Raw genomic sequence first — 24,087 nt, forward strand, 5'->3', positions numbered from 1 at the left:
GTAACTTACTTTACAGCACCCTTGGGTCTCTAGTCTTTCCAAAGGCCCTAGAAACTCTTGCTGGACTTTTTATGAACTGTGCAGATGTGTCCTAGGCAGGACTGGTGGCAGCTATTGTTTTCATGTATTTTTAACCCTTTCTTGCCATGTTAACCGCGCTTACCACAAATAGGTGGCCTGGCTCCAAAATGGCCATGCCATGAGATTCTTTGTCCTGTCCTTTGGCCATCTTGCCCCTTCACCTTCCCCAGGTCGAGCCGACCCAGGTAAGTCCTTATTTGGTCATGCACTTTCCCGCGAAACCCAAAGCTTTCGCGGGCTTCTGCATGCCTTGTGTGTGTGCCTCCAGGATGTGGGCTGGGATGTCTGTTCCCAATACAGATCCTGGGTGCCAGAGAGTCTGGAGTGTCCTGAATGCCTGGGACCACCGTGGTCTGTGTTTGGTCCACGTATGGAGTGAATGTTTGTGAGCAGATCTCCCATTGGGACCTTTCCGTTTTGGCGCGAAGGGAACTTTGGATAAGAGGAGGTTGGAAACACCACTATCATGTCGATCTCCTGAGTTCACACGAACAAAGGATAAGGAGCCAAGTATCCTACAACAAAGAGCGAAGCCGAGTCGAGGAACCGCTGGTGACCCGCTGGAAGGTTTGGCACCCTGAGCCCGCTGTCGTCCCGTGGGACCCCTCTGCCTCTGATCGTCCTAGAAGGTCTGCGAAGACGCTTCGACCCATTGGAATAGTGGGATCAACTATTCTCGGCACCTTCAACAAACCCTGCAAGTAAGCCTCTTCGGAAGTGTCCCTGGGCCAACCAGTGGGCTGACCAGCTTACACGGGACGGTTGCTCTGATACCGCCGCTGTTTTGAGGAGGCCCTCGAAACTTGGTATACTACTTGCTCTTTGTCCACGGCACCCTCACACTGAATTTCATACACTTGGCATTCCCAGGTCTGAAGTGAGGCGAGTGCGCCCGGACCGGAGTAAACGCGGTTACCGTGTTGCCCTGCTGGGGCAACGAGCTGTGAAATTCTGCTGCATTTGTGACCCCTTTGCCCCTGAAACCTGCTGCAGTGGAATTGGGCCGATTCCTCCTCCCGGAGCGGAGAAATCGCCACTGTCCCGTTTGGGAATCCTCGCTTTATCTCTGAGACTAGACGGTGTCAAGACGTCCTGATTGTCGCATTCGAACCTGCCAGCGAAGTGGACTGTACTGGCGAAGTTTGGGTCTGCCTGTGTCGGGGACCGGTGAGTAACCCTTACCCCAACTGGTGGCCCCTAGTGCAGGAACCCATTTTTACGCACGAAGTGGCCCCTGAGGGGCCCTTTCCTTTCTACAGCTATTGCAAAATAGCGACTCCATCCCGCACTCTCAAACTGCCTCTACCCTCAAGTGGAGGTCCTGCTTGAATAGTGGGAACTTGTTCTTCATCGCCTCATCCACCTTCCGGAGCTGCTAGAGACCCTTGAAGAGACCCTATTTTGTACATTGGCACAAGCGCGTGCATGTACTATTTTAGCAATAGGCTCCTCTCTTCGTAGGGTTTGGACTGCCTCTTAGTTAGGTGTATTTCTGATGTTGAACTGGGTCTAAAGATTACCTGCACTGCCTGTTATTCTCCCCATTTAGGTGGTCTACATATTTCGTGCTTATAATCCTTGAGACCCCTATGGTTTTGTATATATATTGTGTTGATTGTGATGTATTGGTTTACTTGGATATTACTGTGATTCTTTGCTATGGTCTATGTCACAAAGGCCTTGTAATAAATGTGTCTATATTTTTAATATAACGCCTGTCTGGAGTAATTTGTAAGTGTCCTTGCTTTGTGTGCTTATTGAGGTCTTTCAGTCACCCTCACCCCTCTTGAGACTTAGTCTTGACCGCCTGCCATAGCTACCCTGATTGGTCTGGCTTGTCCAGAGGTTACCCTGTTCCAAGAAACTAGGTTGGCCTTCTGAACCTCTGCCCCTCCTGATCAGAGTTCAGAAATCCTTCTTAACACCGGGGTCTCACGCCAATGGGACAAGTGTGTAGCCGAGGATGTCACACTTTGGGTTGAAAGCCGCAGCCTCGTGCCCTGCTCTCTGTATGTGTCTGCAGGCTGCACGGGACCCGGCCCCGCACCCTTTGTCCAGGGGGGCACTGTGCCACGCCTTAGGGTGGGACACGAGCTGGGGCACGCAGAGTCAGGATTTCAACGGTGCCCCCGCGGCCTGCAGAGCAGCCCCAGCAGCACACCAGCTGCGGGCTCCAGGCTGAGAAACCGTGTGTGAGGTATGGTGTTCGGTGTGCCCAGCGCACAGCGGGCAGGAGGTAGGGGGCCGTGGTCCTTGATGCTTTGCCACACCCAGGGGCTGGCGTGGCAGTCGGCATGCTCCCCGAGGGGGAGCAGTCCATCAAGCTGGAATCGGATTCCTCCCCAGGCGGTGGGTACAAGAGCTGCTATGTGCGCTGGGGGTAGACTGTCCGAAACCCTGGATGGGCCTCAAAGGCACAAAGCCGAGTCAGCCGTTGAAGGGGGATGTAGACCCCCGAGCTGAGGCCTCACCGCAAGGGACACCCAAGGTGCACGCAGGAATCTTGGGATCTATGTGGTCCCTAAGGACCGTGCTCGTATCCCTGTATGCCGCAAGTGTTCCACTTCAATATTCCGTAAATTTGTCAGACAACTGAACTGGAGTTCAGGATGTATAGCCATATATCGGAGCCTCCGCCGGAGCACTTTGAGGCGGTGGCCAATTCACGAGCCGTTCAACGCCCCCCCCCTCTTCCCGTAACATTTCTAATTTGCCAATCTAGACCTGGGTGAATCTCTGATTATTGGCTAAAATGCTTCCTTTGCAGATGACAGGGTTGGCCATGCCATAAGTTCCATTGAGTGGGGGGTTTCAGATACCTCTAAAGGTTAGCACATCTTCAGGCCCATAATCTAAATGTTTTTTATAGTTTGCAGTGTTACGTGAATAAAAACCAAGTAAATGATTAAATAATAGGGCTTTGATAAAAATGGCAATACTAACAGCCATTAAGATGAATGGATACCAACGAATGTGGTGACTTGTAAAATGCACAATTTAGAAAAGTGCATGTATAGTGTGGGAGCTTCTAAGAGACTAGAGTTTGCACTAGTCTATATATATTAGTCTTATTCAGGTGGGAGTTGTGGAGTAAAATTAGAGGGATATTGACGTTTTGGGTTAATCCTTTTTTTTTTATTTGTGTAATTGCTATATAATATGTATGAATGAGACAACGTCCCCTGACCGGCTCTGTGGACTACAAAGACGGGTAACTTGAACCTAAGCCCCTCCCCAGGTTAGTAGAGTATGGTCCCAAGTGAGGTTTGGGGGAAACCCCTCAGGTCACAGCCTTCTTTGGTCGCTATTGCATGGCAGGGGACAGTCAATGAACCAGTTAGTTTGGGCCCCATCCCCAATTGAGAGACACAAGTGATCTTGACCAATCCAAACGGAGAATGAGACCAAAAGGGCACAGGGCCTCCAAGTGCTGCTACAAAACAATTCCCAGAAGACTTTTCTCATTCTGAGAACAGAGATATTCCCCTTGCGGTAAATGGATGGATTTTTTAGTAAGCCCAGAAGTAAAGCCCTCACACTAAGCAGACCTTTTCATTCACATAATACCAGTAATGTTTCTCATGCTATTATTCAGGATTACGTGATGGCATAGAAGTTAGATCAATGACCCAGTGAGACACTGTAAGACTTGGAAGTCCAAATTCAATGCAGTGTTGCAGGTTTGTAGCTTGCTAACCGTGGTTTTAAGCGCAAAGGACACAAACTTGCCAGTTCATTGACTCCAGCAGCGAGTTCCCTCTATGTGGAAACATTGTTACACATTTATCACAGACAAGCATGTTGGACACAGGTAGTTTAAGAAAGCTTGCAAATAGTTTTTTTAGCCCATGGTTTGCATGCTGGGTAAACAGGAGATCTGATCCAACATTAGGCAGCCACACAGAGTAGTAGGAAGGGGATAGTCCGACCCAAGAAAGCAGAAGGGCCAGCTGAAGACTGTCTTTTTAACTCTAAGCCCAAAGTGTGGCCAGGTGCACTCGGAAGCAAGCAACAATCCCAGCGATACTCAAATTACAGTAAACAGGACCAGCCACTCCCACAGTGCCCAAACCCGGGGAGTGGGTTGAGGGGGGGTTGTACTATAAAAGTCAGAGTACTCAGTCAATTAGTGTGGGTTGTTGGAAATGGAGGTTGGAGGTTTGGGAATGGTTGGCAAATGGAGAATATTGGTGGGAGTGGGGGCTCGAGAGACAGAGGAATTTGGAGAGCCCCAGGAGTAGAACAAGAGAGAATGTTGGTGAGCAAACGTTTGAGAGTTGAAAGCAGTTTTGTAGAGTTTGAGGTGGTAGCAGGAGATAAAGATGGCGTTGAGGGTGGGGGAGTTGACACCAGGTCAGTGTGGAAAATCAAGGTGGAGCTGATAATAGGTGGAGGAGACAGTATTGAGAGGTAGGTAACATCAAGAAGGTGGTAACTGAAGGTGGAGGTGACAATCTTGGGAAGCAATTAGGAAGAGTTGAGCGGACGAAACAGAGACGAAAGTGAAGGCAGTAGCAAGAATGAGACCGTAAGATCGGGCGTAGAGGAGTTGGTGAGGAAGGAAAAATTGTAGAGTAAAGGAGGTTGAAGCAAGGATTAGAAAGGGTAGTAGAAGAGAACAGAAAAGGAGTTGATGATGGGTAGGTGGGAGAAGGAAGGAGCCTGCCTAACCAGGATCCTCTGTGGAGAAGAGGGGCTGAAGAGGGAGACCAGACAGCCGCTAACCAGTGGTGAAAACCCAGCTAGGCAGCTTCTGACTGTTCAGGATGACCCTTGGCAGAAAGCGGAAGCAGGAACATGAAAGAATCACAAAGGTTATCATAGGAGTAGAGGTGATAAGAGGGGATAGTTGAAGAGCTACAGGAAAGGTCAGGCCTGAATGGTGCCCTCTGTCTGTCCTGGACGGTTTACCCAATTTGACTGATAAAAACTGTTTGAATGGGAGATTTGATCGAATACGAACATTACGATGAAATCTCTGCACCCTTGTAAACTATAATGTCAGTAGGGGTTGCAAGGTGTCCTCCGCGCCCGACCATGGAAACAGGTTTTTTTTTTAAAAAGGGGGGAGAGGAAATGGAACCCTGCAGCGCCAGATCCGAACCGTGTTGGAGGGACGGATCTGATGCCGCAGGGGTGCAAGAGAAGCAGCGGCAGGGAGCAAAAAGGTAAGTAGTGGAAGGGGTGTGTGGGGTTTGGTGTATGGCAACATTTGATTTGTTTTGTCGAAGTATAAACAGATTTGCCGCAAAATTGACTACGGCCAATTCTGCCGTGAAGCATTTCACTTCTGTCAAACAGCCCAAATCCCCCTGGGGAGACCCCCGAGTTAGTCTTTGAAGTTTGAGGACCTTCTAACCCCACACAAAGGTAGCCACCAAAGAATGCTCGGGAAAGTTAAAAACAGCAATTCCAGGAAAACGCACAAGGGAGTGACGTAGCCCTTCACAGACACTTTAAGTACTGATAAGAACTGTTTGTGGATTACCAGAAGCTGGTGAGGCCTAGCAAAAGCTGGAACACTTGGCCATCCTGACCCTTTTATTTTTGGAATGAATTCTCTTAATTTACAAATTGGTCGATCCTACGTATATTCTCTTGAATAAATCTGTTAAAACATAACAGTCTGTCTTGCCATATTTCTTGGCCTCAAATCTGTTGTGACACATGATCAAATAATTGCTAACAACATTTTCCCATGAAGAAGCGCTATGGTGTGAAACACGTGTAGACATGGCTTCTTGTTTTGTGGAATAAGCATTCAGTAGAAGACAATAGATTGTTGTTGGGCGTGTTTGATTTGCTGCTGCATAAGTACATAATTTTACATATCATTTCTGGGTTAGCCTTGATCACAATTTTCCGAGTATTTGATTGAGTGCCATATGTTGAGGGGACACAGGAGATGGTATTCTCCAGCATGGGGTCCGGCATGGATTCACATGCTCATGAATAGTCCCCATTGTCAGGCTGGGAATCCTTGGTAAAGAAAAAATCAGTTTGTTTCACTTCTGAACTGTCTTTCTCCTAACAACCAATCACTGGTCTCTGGTTCATACTGCCCCCAGCCAATGACTGCCCTCTACCTAAGCCCCTCCTCTGGCAGCCATCTTGAGATTTTGACCGCCTGTTCAAGTGTTTGGAGTCCTCGTGCTATAGCTCTCGAGCTTTTACTGCGTTTTGTGATTTTTCTAAGAGTTTTGCTCTATTTTTTCAGTCAATCGAGCCTCAAGCTCCATCGATCCATCATCTGACTAACTGGGACCCGTTTTTCGGAACCTTCTACGTCCCTCAAGGGCGATTTTTCGTCGAGTTCCCTTCTTGGAGGGTTCCAGAATATTCTTGGAGGCCTACGCCGCGTGGACATGGCTGAAGATAGAGGAGACTCAATGCCTCTGTTCAGGATCTGCCCTGGATGCGGCCTACGGGAACATTTTCATGGACGATGGTCACTCCCTGTGCCTCTACTGCCTGCATACCGACGAGACACACGTGGAGGAGGCCTGTGCGTTCTGCAAGGATATGGTTACCCGCACCATGAAAGTCAGTCGCAAGCGGCTTACTGAGTAACTCCAAAGGCCCCCGCTTTGGGTGAGTCCCGGCAGCATGCCTCACCCAGCTACAAGAAGAAATCTGAGCGGTCTTCTAAGAACTTTGAGGGTGCTCCGGCGACGGGGGCCCAATAGAAGGCAAAGCACTGCGAGTCTGCAGGCACCGGGAGCGCCTTTGGGGCGGGCTCCTCGACGGCCAGACGGGCGCATCATCTCCGGCACCTTCGACCACAAGCCAACGGTCCGGCATGGCGAAGAAGAGGAAGTCGGATCACCCAGGTAAACTTCTGTAGAAGTCCCAGTCGGCTCAGACGGAGAAGCGCTGACCCTCCCCCCCCCACAGTGAAGGCCCCAAGCACGACCAAGGTCGTGAAGGCCCTGATTCGCCCGGCGAAAACTTCCATTGAAGGAGTGGTGGCATCCCTGGCGAAGGCCGTTGATGCGGGTTCACAGGAGACGGCCTCCAAGGCGAGAGTTTCCCTGCCGGCCAGGAGGGAATCATCTTTTCTGCCCGTAGAGAAGACACTGGTGAAGACTATGCCGGTCATCTCTCCGAAACCGTCTCCCCTGATCGAAAAGAGGGGGGGGGGCACGGTAGTCCTGCAGAGCACAGACATCTCCTCTGAGGAGGAGCTTTCTGTTTTAAAAACCATATTGGATGAGAAGTTTGTCGAGGCCAGGTCCTATGGGAGGGACGAGGCAGATGTGGAGAGTGGCAAAGACACCGACGAGTAGGAGGAGCAGGGCGTTCAGGATCCAGAGGATACTACGTCACTGCCACCATCCACTACGCTGCAGCCGCCGGAGTAGCCACCGGCGGATATCTCGGCAGACATCCTTCAGGCCTTACACACCCTGTGCTCAGATTCGGAAAGGATACCCTTGTTGCCAGTGGGAGACCCAGCGGCATCTGGCCCTTTAGGAGAACCGGTAATAACACGGCTAGTTGTCAGCCAAAAGGACAAATGTCATCCCTAACCGTAGGGGTATATATTGGTACACAAAAAAACGGTTGGACGGGGAAGGAAGAGGTTACTTCGATTAGCAGTATGCAACTGCCATGGGAGGATGGTACAAATGAGAAAGTCTGAGATGGACGCTAGATGAGGAAAAAGATCTGGCTCTCTGATCAGGTGCCCCTGGCCCTGCCTTGGGTGGGAAGGAGGGGGATTGTTTTGGGGGTGACCTGGGTGTGCACAAGCCTTAAAGTGGGGCTTTGTATAGGAGGGGTAGAGACATTCAATGATTCTCTTTGTGTGGGGTGATAAATGTCCCCCACTGATGGTGAATAGCACCAATAGTCTCTTGGGAGGCAACAAAAAGCACATGCGGCAACCGCAAAAAGGTTTTATTAGTGGCTTGGAGAGGGAAATTAGATCTCAAAAGCAGGCGGTTGTCTGTGGAAAAAAACTTTTAATGAGATGAACTAAACATAGTGGAGATTAGGGAGATTAAAAAAAGAAAAAAATGAGAAAGATGTCAATTTCTCGCACTTGAGGTGCTAGAAACCCATTTTGCACTGGGTTGTAGTATTCAGTGTCTTGGTATCCCCTCCTTGTCTTGGGGATATCATAAAAGGTTGTGGAAGGGCCACAGCGGGTCGGGTCGACCGGTTTCGATGGTTATAAGCTGTTACAGACCATCTTCTTCAGGACATGTGATTTCTTCATGTGATGGTCAAATCACTTGCTGTACTCGCAGGTAGGACAGCGTGCACGACGTAACCAGGCTACATAGGATCCTGCATGTGATCAGGTAAAACGAATGATCTCCACAGAGTTAGGATCGCGTTGTTAGCCGCTGCACTGCGTCCGGTGAGTGGAGCTGCGTTGTCGGGATCCGCAATCGGGTGCGTCAGGAGACCGAGCGTGGAAGGAGAGGAATGAGGAAGAGCTCCTTCCGCGTGTGACGCTCTGTTGGGGGCGTGGCTAGCCGGGCGGTTAGATCCAATCAGGAGCCCCGCTCCTTACCTCTAACTGTTTTTCTCCAGCATGTGTCTGGCATGGATACATATGCGAACCCTCCTGCCTACCCCTCTGCGGCTCTTCTCTTGGCCCTACTGCCACTTTACATGCTACCAAATCTGAAGATGGCTGCCAGAGGAGGGGCTTAGGTAGAGGGCAGTCATTGGCTGGGGGCAGTATGACCCAGAGACCAGTGATTGATTATTAGGATAAAGACAGTTCAAAAACGAAACTGAACTGATTTTTTTTCTTTACCGAGGATTCTCAGCCTCACGACGGGGAATATTCATGAGCATGTGAATCCATGCCAGAACCATGCTGGAGAACAACAGTTCCAGGTAAGTAACTTGTTCCTTACATCCTAATCAGAACCAGCAGCACAACCATTTAACCGTTTGGGCCCAGTGCAGATGCTGTAGTTGCATGTTCCTTTTTTATTGCAATGTTTATGGGTGTTTTGGTGTCGAAGGCACCTTAGGGATTGTCTATATTCAGAAGGGAGCTGCATGTGCCTGTTGTGTGAGGATATATGGAATAAGACTTTAGTTTACAAGTTGGTAGAGAAATGTAGGGTTCTCATGCTTTTAGTGTGTATCAGAGGGATGTCTTCTTGGCATTTGGGACGGATTGCCATTCTGTAGAAGCCCTGGCTTTTATAAAGTTTTGTTAATTTAATAAAATGATCCAGGTAATTTCATCTTTGAAATGGAAATCTGCTGATCACATTTCCCTTTCATAGTCTCAATGCCAAAATCCTAGTGTGTACCTGTGGCCTGCCGCATCAGTTTCCTGCTCTACCAGTAGCACAGAGCAGGTTCAGAGGTAACCATTTGACAGCTGCAGTGATCGCCAAGTCTCTGCATGCAGCGGTCACATTTAAGATATGCACGAATGTACCAAAACTATAATGATTTATAGGTAGCCCATGCTGGTGGTATGGTAAACTCTAAACATAAGCCAGGCCTTGAGTTAGGGCATGGTGCATGGCTCATAATCATTGCAACCACATCCAATTTTATATCACACTTGTGTTCCCAAAGTACGCCATTTTATTAAATCATAAATGTCATTAAACGCCTCACTATCACTGCCCTGACAAAGACTTCCCTGCCTATTAAAAATAAAGGCAACACTCCAACAAAGGATATCTGGCCCTTACATTTAAGCATAAAATACACAAGAAAATATATGGCAATACACAACAAACATCACAAATGATATTTTTCATTTATTCACAGGTTCTCTTATTTCAATTTGAGTAAGTTCAGTTTCAATGTTCAACATAAAGAAACAAGGCAATCCGGTTTAGCAACAAAGTTCCAGTTTAGTTCTTAACTCACTCACTTTATCAAAAGGAAGTTCATTTAGACAATGCTCAATCCACAAAAAATCTTGTATTCTTCTTGAAATAATGATTTCCACTTAATCAAAAAGCATCAATGATGTTCTGGGTCACAATGCTTTTCCACAACTTTAGAAATGTCATAGAAGAAATGCAATTCCTTGTCGGGTTCAAGTACCACAACTTTTGGCAAGGCAAAAGAACACAGCTTCTTGATATCACTTCTCAGACCTTTATAACATTTTTTTTAACTTTCTTTATTGTTTTACCATTGACATGTGAAAAAAAACAGTATCATGCTACAACAAACTAATCCCCCCCCCACCTCCCCTTTCCGACTCACACATAGTTACTTAAATGAGACAACCACAAGTACATATTTCAGTTGGGATTTGAGATATCACTCAGGGAGTATTAAGGGAAGTCGGCTACGGCGCCCTTGTGTAACTGCCATTACGGAAACAAACAGCCATATTTTATTTAATGGCCTGGGGAGGCATCAGGGGGTTGGATTTCCTGAGCAATATCCAAGAGGGTATTGTCTGAAGGGAGGCCAGTAGTCAAAGGGATGGCTGGAGTCCGGAAGTGTTGCAGCGTACCTGGTCTCCCTCTGTTCGCATAAACTCATGATTTCTAGCCACCTTGAAAATGTAGGGGGATTAGACTTTCCCCATGCCCTAGCCACCAGATACCTGCCCACCACTGTGGCCATGCCCATCAGCTTCCTTTTAGTACACGTTCCTTCTTCAATTAGTGCCAGTAGCCAGAGATCGGGTAAGCAGACCCTCATTGATGGTAGCATTCCAGCCATTGCCTCTCCTATTATAGCCCAGAACGTTCTAATGCAGGGACATTTCCATGCAAGATGATAAACATCAGTGGGCTCTGCACAGCATCTCTTACAGGCAGGGGTTCTCTCCGGGTAGAACCTTGCAGGGTGTGGGGAGAGTAATAGACCTGATGAACACATCTGTAATGGATCAATCTGTTTCGGCAATTTATGGATATGTAGCGGATTTACATGCAGATTTGTTTCCATTGATTCTCGCTTAGTGGTTTACCCATTGACGTCTCACATATGGCTTTGTAGGAGTGCTTCTTCACCTCTTTCCCGGCTCTGACCAGCTTTTTTTACAGTAAACACCAGTTTCCCAGAGGAGACAGAATTGGTCACATAGCATTGTGCAGGATGAGGGGTGGGGGCCTGCTGGAAGTCAGGCCATTTGTTCCTTAGTACACAGCGTAGTCTGTAATAGTGTAGTACTGTCACAGCGTTATGTGCGCCCCTTTTCATACCTGGTTAACTTTTGTAAGGATTCACCATGCAGGTCTACTCGCCTGCCCCATAGTGCCCCACATTCAACTGCGCTTCGGAGGTTTAACTCTGCTGACAACAAAAGATTTATCACAACTTCAACAGTCAGTGCCTTTTGTAACTTTGACAACTTTTCAGAAAAGACACATTCCACTTTAGTGCCTTTCAACACTTCCAAGTAAGCAAGGCACTCTTCTTCTGAACAACCACTTTGTCAAAAGGGCAGCCTCTTTGCCCCTCTTGTCTTTCTGCCACAACCACCTCAAAGATTGTTTCTAAGGATATGCTTTTGTAACCTTTCTCTGTAGGGCTTTCATAATGTGAGTGATACCACTTTTTAAGGTAACATTTTCGGCAGGTTACTCCATTTCAAAACCTTGCATTTGCCTCTTTCTGCCCACGAAAGCAGCTTAATGGTATGCCTATGGTTAGTCCGTTTTGGCTTGGACAATCGTTGTACACTTGGCTTGGGCAATGCGTGTACACTCGTGGCTAAGATAACGCTTGCACCATGCTTGGTTGTGAGAAGATATACTTCTTTCACTCTTGGCTTGGGCAATGCTTGTTTCCTTCAAACTCACCATTCAATGTTTATTTACTTAGTTTCAGTGCAACATTGACTTAAACAACTTCATAAAGGACTTGTTGGTTAACCTTCACCTCAGAGTACATTTTTTAAGCACACGCGACTAGTCTCATCTGTTTCAGAAAGTTTTAGATTCAGTTAGTATGATTTAGGGTATTTCACTCTTATACAAGTGTTACAGAAGAAGTTTGTTCACACGTGAATGCTACTTCTGAAAACTTCCCATTGTCCAGCAATCAACGGTCGGTTTATTACTGCTTTTACTTTTACACGAGTGATTCTGCTTGGCTACAGTTGCCTGCCTTTGTTTGCGCAAGGGCTCAGAACGCTCAGTAACACTCACCTGCTTCTGTCTTGCTTCCTTCACTTGCAGCAGGGCTTGAACTGCTTCTGGCATCTTTTGGAGACACACCCCTCTTCGGTAAGAGTGGTTTTCATCCTACCACACCACTAAGGAGCCCCACTCGCTCCTGAGACCCTTGGCTGCATAACTTCTTTCAGCACGTTTCCTGCTGTACAATGTCTGCAATTAGGTTCATATGGGGAAAAGCAATCTTCCTTCATGCCTTCCGCTGTGCAACCTCTGCACTTCAGATTTAGGGGGTACAGGACCCTCTCAGGACAGGCAGGTGATATATGCTTGGTCAAAGCTCCTCTGTTGTACCAACTTCTTCCTGTATTGCCAACACCATGCTTCTGCTCTGCAACTGCTGTGCCTCTTCAAGCTCCAACTCCATCTGCACCTAATGGCCTGCATCTGATGGGGCCTTTTAAGCCTCTCTGCACCCTTCAGGAGTGGGTCATTAGGCGTAACAGGCTGACTATTTCTTCAACATTGCTCATGGGCCCTCGTCCCAGTACTTAATAGATTATGGGACTTTTAGTCCCTAGCAACATAATTAGGTTTTCTCATCTCTTCTATTTGGCAGTAAGCCATTTGAAGTGTGGGATTGTGGGGAAAATTAGCTAAGGGGGTTTCCCAATCTTCCTGACCTGCCCCTATCCCCCATATGATCCTCCCTCAGAACACCACCCCCATGGTCGGGATCAGGAAGCGTCTGTCATCTCCTGGCCACATGAGAAGGGTCCCAGGCCAGGCTCATGGGGTGAATCATAGCTGATTCATCACATAGTCCTGTAGGCTAATTTAAGCTGTGGAAGGGTTATGTGCATTCTCCCCAGATAGGCTGGACATTGCCCTAATGGAAGGAATGTAGCCTGGGGAATTGCCTCCCTTTGTCCTTTGTAAGGGCAGGTAAGACCCTTTACCAGGGACATCCACTCCACAGGCAGCTGGCCTGGGAACAGGAATCAAAGGGTACACCCATTTTCAAAAGGCTTAGCCGAACACACTTAAGTGTTGCATGTCTAAGGTCCTTTGATCATATTGAAAAGGGAAAGGGCAGGTTTAGTCTAAACAGGGAGAGCTTGCTACAGTTGAGGGAGGTTTTCACCATCTTGTTTCTCTCTTCGTCGCCTTCCTGTCCCCTCCACTTCCTCTAACACAAAGCACTTTGGGTGTGATGGCAGAAGGGCAAAGTGAAAAATTTTCAAGAACAGAAACTGGACCCCTAAAGCAGACTAACTTTAGTCCTAGCTCCTGTGGAACTTTACCTTTAAAAGAAGGGCTCTCACACAACTTCTTGCAATTATCTTTTGGTCTTCAAGAAGATTTCATTGGACCTCCGTTGGGTGAGTTCTTCTCTCCTGAGTCCTTCGCCAGCGAGGTGAAGACAGTGTCCCAGGTAGAGGCAGGCTCTGTCCCCTAACGATCCCAAGGGGCCATTGGGGATGAACTTGCTGCTAGAACAAGACATGCTTCTCTACCAGCCACAGGGGTACTCTGGACCTCACCGTGTTGAAGGACCCCTGCAAGTGTGTGCCAGTCTCCCCCATATTTGGGAGCCCAAGAACAAGGACCCATCTTGTCCCAAAGTCCCTGGAGTGCTGCTCACAGCAACTTGAGGAGTGACCTGCTGCTTGAGAAAGAGCTGCTTCGAATGGATTGTGTCCTCCCATGCATTCCTCATCTTTTGATATCTTCCCTTCCAGCGTCCGCTGCTTTGGAAAATTTGTTTTGAGGGTGCTGTGTGTTGTTGTGGTTCACTCGATGTCCCTCAAGGGCCTCTTTCTCGATGTTTGACGTAATCGCAGGTATAAGTAGCACGTGCAGTGGCCGTTACTCAGCTTCCATTTTTTTGCGATAGCTTATGTATGCTTCGAAGATACGGCACGCTTTTGGTTTCTGACGAAATAGCGACGCAACTCGAGAAATGGCTTTTTCATTGGATTCATCAACCCCCAAAGACCGGGTTTAAGAAGTGTATTGATTACAGTGCCAAGATGGCGATAACCTTTCCACTTCGGGTCTGTCTGTGGTGTCGACCACTTTTCGCGTCTCGCCCGCTCCCGAGGGTTTTCCTCTCCTGGAGTACCAAGCACCAGGGTCAGTGGCGTTTGCCATGGCGTTTGAGTCAACAAACGCTCCGGTGTTCGCCGCAGACTTCAATCCCCAGCAATCTTAGTGCTCAACAGCCACGTGATGTGTCACATGTTCGTACCTTCTGCGCTACCCGGAAGGGGCTACACTTAAGCAGACCAGGACTGTCAGGCGGCGCTCCTTAACTGTTGCATACGCCTGGCAAAGTTGCTTTCTGTTGTCCTGTTTCCTTCGCTCCTGCTTCCTGCTTTTTGACCACTTGGCTTCTGATATCTGGATTCTGCTTGTACCTCGTCCCTCATTGCCTCTGGCGCTTGGCCCCCTTGAATTAACCTCCTTGCTCCCCCGACCTCAGCATCTCTGTTTCTTTGATACCGATTACTGTCTCTGCCCTTCGCCATTTCTTATGCTCAATTCCACGTTTGGATTTCCCGGCCCCCCTTGATCTTGGCTTTTGTTTCACTGAACTGCCTTATTATTTGTCCCTGTGGCTGGCAATCATTTTGTCATTTCTCTGAATTCTCCTGCTGCCATCTCTGAGGATTTTCATTTTTTTCATCTCCGGATTGCATTGTTTGTTTTTTGGAACTGAATTTTGACTTTCTCCTGGATTTAGACTTTGGACTTCTGCATCCTGGAACTCTGACTGTTCTGCCCCTAGATTGCGCCCTCATGCCGCCTGGGTCAGGTTTCCCGATCAAGAAAGACCTTGCCGGACCTTTCCTGGATTTCCACTCTCTCCCTGGATAACATGAATCCTTCTAACTACTCTGGCTGGTGTTTTGCAAGTAGGTTATTACATCACAACAGGTAGGAGTGGGGTATTGTCTGAGGGTGGTGTGGTTTGTATTACTTTAGGGTAAGAGGGGATATTGACCTGTTGTATCCGTTTGTTCCCTTTTCGTTATGCTGTTTGCTCCTGCCTTTTCATCTGAGCCCCTAGCTGGACAGGTTTTTATCCTCTGCAGGCTCCGCTCTTGGGGAAAAGTCTCCCTGTGATAGGAGGCCCCAGTTGTCAATTGAGACTGGGGCTACCCAAGTGGATCCCGATCCTGACAACCACAGAACGGTGGACTACGGGTCATGCCAGTCCATGACAGGTTTAATGTGTTGAAAGAACGCAATGGGAAACTCGCAGCGGGCAGGCTACCTCTGAAATCCCCATCCACCATTCTTTCAAAAAGGCATACGTCGGGTGAGTCAAGAGGCGAATCTCCACGGAGGAAGCGGTCGGAAAAAAAAGAAAGCTCTTGTTCTCGATGCGGTAACCACCACTGCTCATCTTCAGCTACAAAAATGAAAGAAGGATGCCATAGATCCCCTTCCTCATTCCCTGACTCCTCGCCGGAATGCAAGATAGCCTGCCCAAGTAAGTCGGCGATTCCAGCCAAATGGGAGCTTTTTAGCCAGGAGATGCTTAACATTTTCAAGAAGGCGACCCTGGCACCCTTGAGGGAAAAGATAAAAAGCCATGTCCCTGTCGTGCCTTCTAAAGAAAGCCGACAAGGAAAAGTGCAAGGCTAAACCCTGCATGCCCTCAAGCCCAGGAGAGAAGCCTCGGACCCCTCGAGAACCTTTCAGATCTCGAGGCGATGACAGGCCGAGTCCTTGCCTGTGAAAGACTCCATCCAGTCATGGGTCGAGCCCTTCGAGGCCCCCATCAACGCCAGTAGCGTCGAAGTCTGTGACGCTGAAAGCATTGAAGCCCTCGACGCCGGTAGCGTCTCAACTCTTGATGTCGAGAGAAATCTAAAAAAATATTTAAACCACTCCCTAAAAAGGATTTCTTAAAGTCCTCATCTTCAATTTTCGAAGAGCATGAGCCATCAGATCAAGATACACTGCCCTTCGGGCAGGAATATGGCACCCCTACTGTCCCTGAGGCCCTCCTACTACAGGAATCTAGAATGAGGGACCTGTATGAGAACCTGCAGACAGCAAGTGGCATTGATACATCACCAGAATTGGAGTTTGGGAAACTGGATCCAGCAGAGCATGCTGATGCATCCTATGGACAGTTAATGTCTAAGGTTACAGAATTCTTGGATGGGGCAGGCCAGCCTCTCCTTTTGAGCAAGATGATTTTACTGACATCTTGGGTAAGTGCCCACAAAAGGACCCAGTGCTGCCTTTCCAAACAGCCCTTCAGAAGAGGGTGAAAGCAAATTGGGAGTCGCCGGAAACAAGCCTGGCTGAATCTTAGAATAAAATATAGCTCTTCCAGTAGTGACCCAGAGTACCTATATAGACACCTGACACCGGAAGGCTTGGTGGTCGAGGCAGCAACTTCCACATCAAATCAAGAGGTATACCCCACAAAACTGCCGGATAGGGACGACAAGCATTTCAACGCATTAGCCGGTCAAGTGGCACAGCGAGTAGAGCGCTCGCTTTGACATCAGTGCAGAGCCTGCGAACGCAGGTTCGAATCCCGGCAGCGCCAAACTCAGCGTTTCATCCTTCCGAGGTCGATAAATGAGCACCACACACCGTGGGTAATAATAAGCAGCGCTCAGATACCTGAGGGTTCGTAGCGCTATATAAATGCTAAATTATTATTATTATTATTATTATTAATTATTATTATTGGCAAAAAGGTATTCTCAGCCGGGAGTATGGCTTTGAAATCAGTCAATGCCACTTGCAAAGTTTTCCTTCACTTTGTGGTATTGTCTTGCCATGGTGGCTGAACACATTCCAGATGGAGAGGAAAGAGCGGGCTTTCTGAACATTGTGGGAGATGGAAAGAAAGCAATGTGTGAATATCTCAGGTTGGACCCTGCAGACAGCATTAGCAGAGCCATGGCAGCGAGCACGGTTAAACGCAGGTTTGCATGGTTGGTGAAGTCGGAGTTTTTACCGAATGTGCAGGCTGGACTTCTCAAATGCCCTTTGACAGCACTCAGCTGTTTGGCAGCAAGGCTGACGAGAGCCCGGAGAAGCTGCAGACCTCAAAAGCGGCAGCCAAATCACCTTGCGCTGCCATCAGACAGCCACAACCATCACACTGTAGTGCACCAGCTTGGAGGTGTAGGTCCTTTTTGTTACTACTCATTTGGAAGAGCGAGAGGACTGGCCGGACAAAGAGGTCAAAGAAAGTTCCCTCATCGTGGACGAAGAAGAGGTGCCAAGCAACTGCTTCTTTACCCTCAGCCACTGCTTCAGCCACCTCAAAACCACCCTGAGGTCTTAACCCTCAACATCTGAAAGAATGGCGAGGTATTACTTCAGATGCCTGGGTGTTAAAAACAGTAGCCCAGGGATACTGCCTCCCCTTTTTAAGAAGGCTTCGAGATCATCCACCAGGGAGTCACTCGTTCAAAACTCGAGATCTGTTCCTTTTTCAGGAAATGTTGAGCTTGATAGAGAAAGGTGATATAGAACCAGCACCTGTGACAGAGAGGAACAAAGGGTGGTACTCCCCTTACTTTTTGATTCCCAAGAAGGACGGAGGATTGAGACCCATTTTGGACTTGAGATGCTTGAATAAGTTCCTCAGGAAGGACAAGTTCAAAATGGTCACCCTGTCTCAGATCCTTCAAGCTCTCCAGCTTCAGGACTGGATGGTGTCATTTGACGTTCGGGATGCTTACTTTCATGTGCCTGTATATCACAAGCACAGAAAGTACCTGTGGTTTGCCATTGGCGATTCTCATAATCAGTTTTTGAGTTCTGCCATTCGGGCTGACCTCCGCCGCAGCGAGTCGCAGGAGACAGAGAATTCATGTCTATTTCTACCTGGATGATTGGCTGATCAGGGCTGCTTCTCCCGAAAAGGCCCTGGAACATCTCGACATAACCTGCCATTCCCTCCACAGACTGGGCTACACTCTCAATTTCAAGTAGTCCCACATGATGCCATCTCAAAGTCTCCAGTTCATTGGAGCAGTCCTGAATGCATCCTCATTTAAAGCCTTTCCACCATAGTTGAGGGCTTAATACATTCTGAAGATGGTCATCAAATTTCAGAATGCCCAGCGTCTTCCGGCCTTCGGCCTTTTGAGGTTGCTCGGCCTCATGGCATCCTGTATTTTCTTGGTGCTAGAGGCTCGCCTGAGGATGATATCTGTCCAATGGGCCATCAGAACCTAGTGGTCTCAGTTCTCGGGCAAGATGTCAGATCTGCTTTAGGTTCAGAGCAGGGTCGCACAGGATCTCCTGGGGTGGGCCTGCAAGGACAACATTCTGAAGGAAGAACCTTTTTGGCAGCCATGGACGGAGATAACAGTAGTTACGGATGCCTCACTCACGGGGTGGGGAGCTCACACCAACAATTTGACAGTCAGCGGTCGTTGGCCCTCTGTACGGGGATACAGGGAAAGAATGCCCTGCTAATGACGGACAACACAGTGGCCATGTGCTACCTCAACAAGAGAGGAAGTATAGGGTCACTACCACTGTGCAGAGAAGCAATGCAGCTCTGGTACTGGGCAATTCAAGAAGGGATCAAGACGGGATCTCCCTATCGGCAGTTCAACTAGCCCGAGAAGAAAACACAGCAGCAGACGCTCTGAGCAGGCAGAGCACAGTATCCCACGAGTGGGAACTCGCTCAATAAGACCTTCCAGAGATATTCACCCTTTGGGGAACCCCTTAAGTGAATCTGTTTGCGACTAGTGTCAACTGGAAGTGCAAACTGTACTGCTCCAGGCAATTTCACCCAAGAGGAGATCTAGGAGATGCGTTCGTGGTGGACTGGGAATTTTCACTCCTGTACGTGTTTCCTCCAGTCCCGTCATTCCTCGCATGATCAGGAGGTTGAGAAAGTTTGGGAAACACATGATCCTAATTGCTCCGGATTGGGCCAGCTGGACATGGTACCCAGACCTTGTGGACATCTTCCCTCCAATGCGTCTTCCACAAAGAGAGGACCTTCTTGCGCGAGAGTAGGGTTGGGTTCTCCATCCAGAGGTCAAGACACTCAACCTTTGCGCATGGTTTCCGGGAAGTTCTGAGAGGTTGAGATGCAAGGATTGGGACCTCCCAGAAGACGTAATGGAGATTACCAAAAGGCCAGCAACAAAATCTCTGTTTTGCTGACGTTGGAACAAGTTGTGCAGCTGGTGCAGGGACAAGTATGTGGATCCCGCTCAGTGCGATACACCTATGGCATTGTCTTTCTTATTGCATCAAGCTAATCTGGGTCTCCAGATTGGAACCATCAAGGGGCACTAGGCAGTGTTTTCAGTCTTTAAGCGCATGTCAGAAGAAGCCTCTTGTTTTAAAATGCCACTGAATATTACATCTTTTAAAGGGACTCACAAATGTTTATCCTCCAGTCCTATTTCTGGTCCCAGTTTGGGATTTAAATCTAGTACTGAAATTCCTTGTGTGCTTCCTTTAAGCTGCTTCACTCCTGCCCGTTGAGACGGTTGGCATTTAAGATTGTCTATTAATCGCTTTGACATCCACCCGCAGGGTGGCCGAATTACAAACTTTATCACGTAAACCACCCTTTACAACTTTTTACAAGGACAAAGCTGTCCTGATAGTTAAACCCACTTTTCTTCCGAAAATAGTATCAGACTTTCATATCTCACAAAAAATTGTTATGCCAACATTTTATCTGCCTCCCCACCTTAGTAAGGAGGAAGAAAGACTACATAGGCTAGGCCCTAAAAAGGCACTTAGTTTTTACATATCATGAATGGCTAAAACAAGATGGCATGACCATCTTTTTTTGGGGTAAACCAGACTCAAGTTGGGTCTGGCAGTCACGAAACAGGCGCTATCCAGGTGGATAATTCAGTGTATTACAGAATGTTAGACTTGCAGGAAAGGATCCCCCAGAAGGTCCGAGAGCTCACTTCACAAGGGGCATTGCTACATCTTCTGCCTTAAAGATAGGGGTCCCGATTAGTAACGTTTGTGCGGAAGCCACCTGGCCTTCCATTCATACCTTCACAAAACACCACTGCCTGGACTCTGCTTCAGGCCAGGAGGCGGGATTTGGAAAGGCCGTTCTATGTTGCATCCATGGCAAAATCTGATAATTAGTATTGTTCTTTGAAAATTCGTACTCCCTCTTCCAAACGTTATACTGCTTTGGGAGTCTATCTAAAGATGAGGGATACGTGGGAGGACACAATCCATTCGAATAACGGTTACTTACCCCTGGTAACGTTCTTTGAACTGGATGTTCCTCCCCCGTACTCCTTGACCTCCTCAGACAAGCCCACACTTCCCTGTGCCACTCTTTCCTTTTTATGTTGTTTGTTTCTTGTGTGGTTTTGTCACCTCCTCCCCCTTCCGTTGGCTATCCTGCTCATCTGGTCACCAGGGACAATCTCTACCTGTCTTCCCCCTGGGCCGGGGTTATCAAGTTGGAAGATTATGTACTGCCCTTCAAGCCCAAGCCCTTTCTCAGGCAGGTTCACAGTGTTTTGTGATGGCTGCTCGGCATAAAGATTGGAGATTTCAGAGTTTGTTTCCTGCAGCTTTAAAGTGCCTCCATTGTCAGTAAGTAGAGTGTAATTTTATGCCGGCTCTGTGTTCCTTGCTGTCTCTCGCTCTCTCCCGGTGTTTTACCATACACAGCAGTGGTTTCTGATCTTCATGGGTCTATAAAAGGAAAGCGAGAACACCAGCCAGTATGGTGTGAGGCAGTCATTGGGTGATTGATAGGGGTAATCCTCAAATATTTTGCGGCACATAAAGGGGTGGGGGCAGAGGCTAGAGCCCTCACAACTTCCTTACCCGGCCTTTGGGGCAGGACAGGCTCTGGCAAACACCCTGGCAGGCCTCCTATCTAGATTAAGAGGGGTCCCTATCGCATCTTGAAAGGGCCGAGTCCCTGTCACACCAGCGTTTTCCATTGTATGGCCAGAAAGTACCATTATCGCAGTACCTAAAAGGTGTGGATCTCATGCCTAAACAAAAGCCAAAATTGTTGGCTTTGCCAATTCTTGTTAGTTCTAGCGGGTAGTCACTCAATGCAGGGTTGCCACCATTTAAGATTGTATTTTGGAATCAGTAATTTGCACGCTAAAGCTGCTGTTAGATAGATAAAGCAAGAGATTACATTGGCATTGGTAAAAAGAACGGTCCCGTGTAAGATGTATGCTTGCTTTTGCTACCACTTTCAAAACGGCCTTAATCAGAAGCATTCTTCTACTGGAAGCTTTCGAAACAGATACTTGGATGTCTGCTTGCAGGACTATTAACTGGATTGATGTTGGTTTGAAAGAATAGCATTGTGATGTGAATCTGATTTTTGCTATCTATAGGGGACATCCACATCGTTGCCCGCACAGGCATTTTTGTGGATTTGGATCTCCAATGTGGTTCTGATCAAATGTGTCTCATGGATCGAAAACATGACAATTACACCTTGAAAATAATTCTACCTTCGATCTCATGGTACTTTGGGCTAATTTGTAATAGTGATTTGGCATATAGACATTACCTTCTATGTAATCTTTCAATGTTCCTTTCATCCTCTAGCCTCACCAATTTAAAATTCAAGGTCTGCTTTTTTTCCATACAGGAAGTCTCTGAGGCTCATTGTTTGAAATTGTGTTACCCTCATCCTTAAAGTTGTGCTATCTTCCTAATTTCAATGCTTCTTTTGCGGTCGGAGGAAACTGTCTGTGCACTGTCTTACTAAAGCATATAACTGTGGCATTGATAATCATTCATTCAATTGATTTTCTCCCCCTCTTTCATCAATCGGAAGAACATGGCAGTGAAGTTGTTACACCTGACACTCCAAAAATGCTGAAGTTGCTAGAGCAGTGCTTGGAAAGAGCCAAATCTACTGCAGCGAAGTTAGGTGAGTCTGGTTTATATCTCCCTTTATATCTCCCAATTATCCAGCTGAAGCAAATGCCCCTGCTGTTCATTCCCTGGAATGGAAAATAGGTTGTACCTTGCACTGGATCAGGAGGTCAGAATAAAATAGATAATATTATGTGAAGACTATTACGACTGGATATGATTCCTGTTAACAATGTTTATTTGTTTAAACTTTGCACTCAAGACACTGTAATAGCCATACCAGGGAAACAGACTTCATAGTGAAGTTAATTCCAAGTAACGTCATTTAAGCTCTTTCCCATCTCATCACAAACATTTGTACACCCCTGCCAAAACCTTTCCTCCGTCCACCTTAATCGAAATTTGGCAATAAATTGATTTCATGGTGAACTGTGTCACCAGTCGTTAGCAGCATCCTTGTCCCCCAAGCAACTGCATAACCAGCTTACTTTATGTTAAGTTATGTATGTGATTTTTACCGCTGGGAGAAACCAGAAGGTGTCTCTCCCACTAGACCTCGAGGATCTGTCATCCAGGTAGCTAGGACCAGACAATCGCTTTTGGATACAGTTCCTGGGGGTGGACCAGTGCGGGAGGATCACCTGGGTGAGGTGTCTTAGGGGAGTAGGACATTGGATGGTGAGACACGGTATCCCCTTCCTTGTAACACCTTTACCCCATCCTACCCTGTAGGATATTTAGGAACTCTATCCCCCGCCCCCGTTTACAACACAAACACTTTCTCATAGACAGCCAGCTATGAGAGGAAACAGACTAACACCCGAGCAGTACACCTGACGTGTCCCAATACAATGGTCAGGCAATTATTGATCATCACACACATCTGACTTCCATTACACTTCTCCACATGGATAAAAGGCTGAGCACGAGAGCACACGCAGAGCGAGGCAAAGCACACGAGGAAATAATAGTTTTGAGACGGCAGCTGAGCAAGAGAGGAAAGACAGCAAAAGCAAAGGGAATCGCAAGGAGGGAAATTCCCTTGGCCTTTTCGGCAAGGAACCGTTAATTTCCTGAGATCTTGAGAATAAAAAGCGCAAGATCAGAAAACCAGGCTGAAGAATCATGCATTGTGCAGAGATGCCGGTGGCCCTCCCGCGTCTATAATCAAGATGGGGAGAATCACAAGCCGCTGCGGTGCGGTCCTTGGCTCCAAGAACAAAGCAGCTCCACTGAAATCCACACAGCCAGTGAGATGGGGAGACAAATACAAGACTGGTCTGTGTTGACGCCAAGGTTGCAAGCAGCAACATTGTATGGCGAGCACTGGAACAAACATTGTTAAAACGCGTGTGATAAGAAACACAAATTAAGTTGAACTGCTGATGAGTGATTGAACTTTAAAGCAAGCTATATGACAGAGTGGTCTGGCACCGCCTGGGTGCTCAATCAAAGGTATCTGTAAGGTGTCCCCTTGACAAGTGGGAAAAGCACTAACCCACAAGTTAGTGGGTCCTAACCTGGTGGAGGGAGACCAATTGAAAAGGAAAAAACAAATGTGAATCGAAGTGGTCCTGCGACGGGTCAAGTAAATTCTTGTGCGCAGTTGAAAGTCTTGGATTTTGATGAAATAGAGAACGTTTGGAAAAGTGCATGAATCTGGTCCGAGTCCGGCAGAGGGAGACCAATTGAAGGTTTGGTGTTAAATGGGGTCTGAGCCGGGCAGAGGGGGATCCGGGGTGAACAGTAAATCACCCAAGAAGTTGTATAAGTGAAAATCCTTAGAAGAAAGGAACTTTAATGTTTTGTCATGTTGCATCAGGCCCCATGAGATAAGAGACTTTGTGGAAGTTATGAACTTCATCCTCGTGCTAGAGAAGCCACAGCGTGTGCTAAGTTCGAGTGTGCCACCTTGTCCCGTGCTGAAAACGTGGGGAAGGGAAGTTAACGGCTTAAATATCATGACATTTAATTTCTTGAACACTTTTCTTTTGCATAACATTGTTTCCCACAGTATTTGTAATTAGTGTAGGCCATTTTATTTTGACAGACTTGACTAGGACTGCGTTTATTATTATTTGATGGTCGTAGC

The 24,087-nt window shown here is 47.6% G+C and overlaps 1 protein-coding gene across 1 annotated transcript in view; it reads left to right on the plus strand.

The window, feature by feature from the left end:
• The window catches only part of VPS9D1 (VPS9 domain containing 1), a 1,552,154-nt gene that overhangs the window by 202,432 nt on the left and 1,325,635 nt on the right, over nt 1–24,087 (plus strand). Inside the window, exon 3 of the mRNA XM_069635571.1 lies at nt 21,955–22,050. Within this exon, the coding sequence (XP_069491672.1) occupies nt 21,955–22,050 (96 nt within the window). The remainder of the gene's footprint in view (nt 1–21,954; nt 22,051–24,087) is intronic.

This window comes from Ambystoma mexicanum, chromosome 1q (assembly GCF_040938575.1).
Source record: "Ambystoma mexicanum isolate Mex_15411 chromosome 1q, UKY_AmexF1_1, whole genome shotgun sequence".
In the NCBI taxonomy this organism is placed as follows: Eukaryota; Metazoa; Chordata; class Amphibia; order Caudata; family Ambystomatidae; genus Ambystoma; species Ambystoma mexicanum.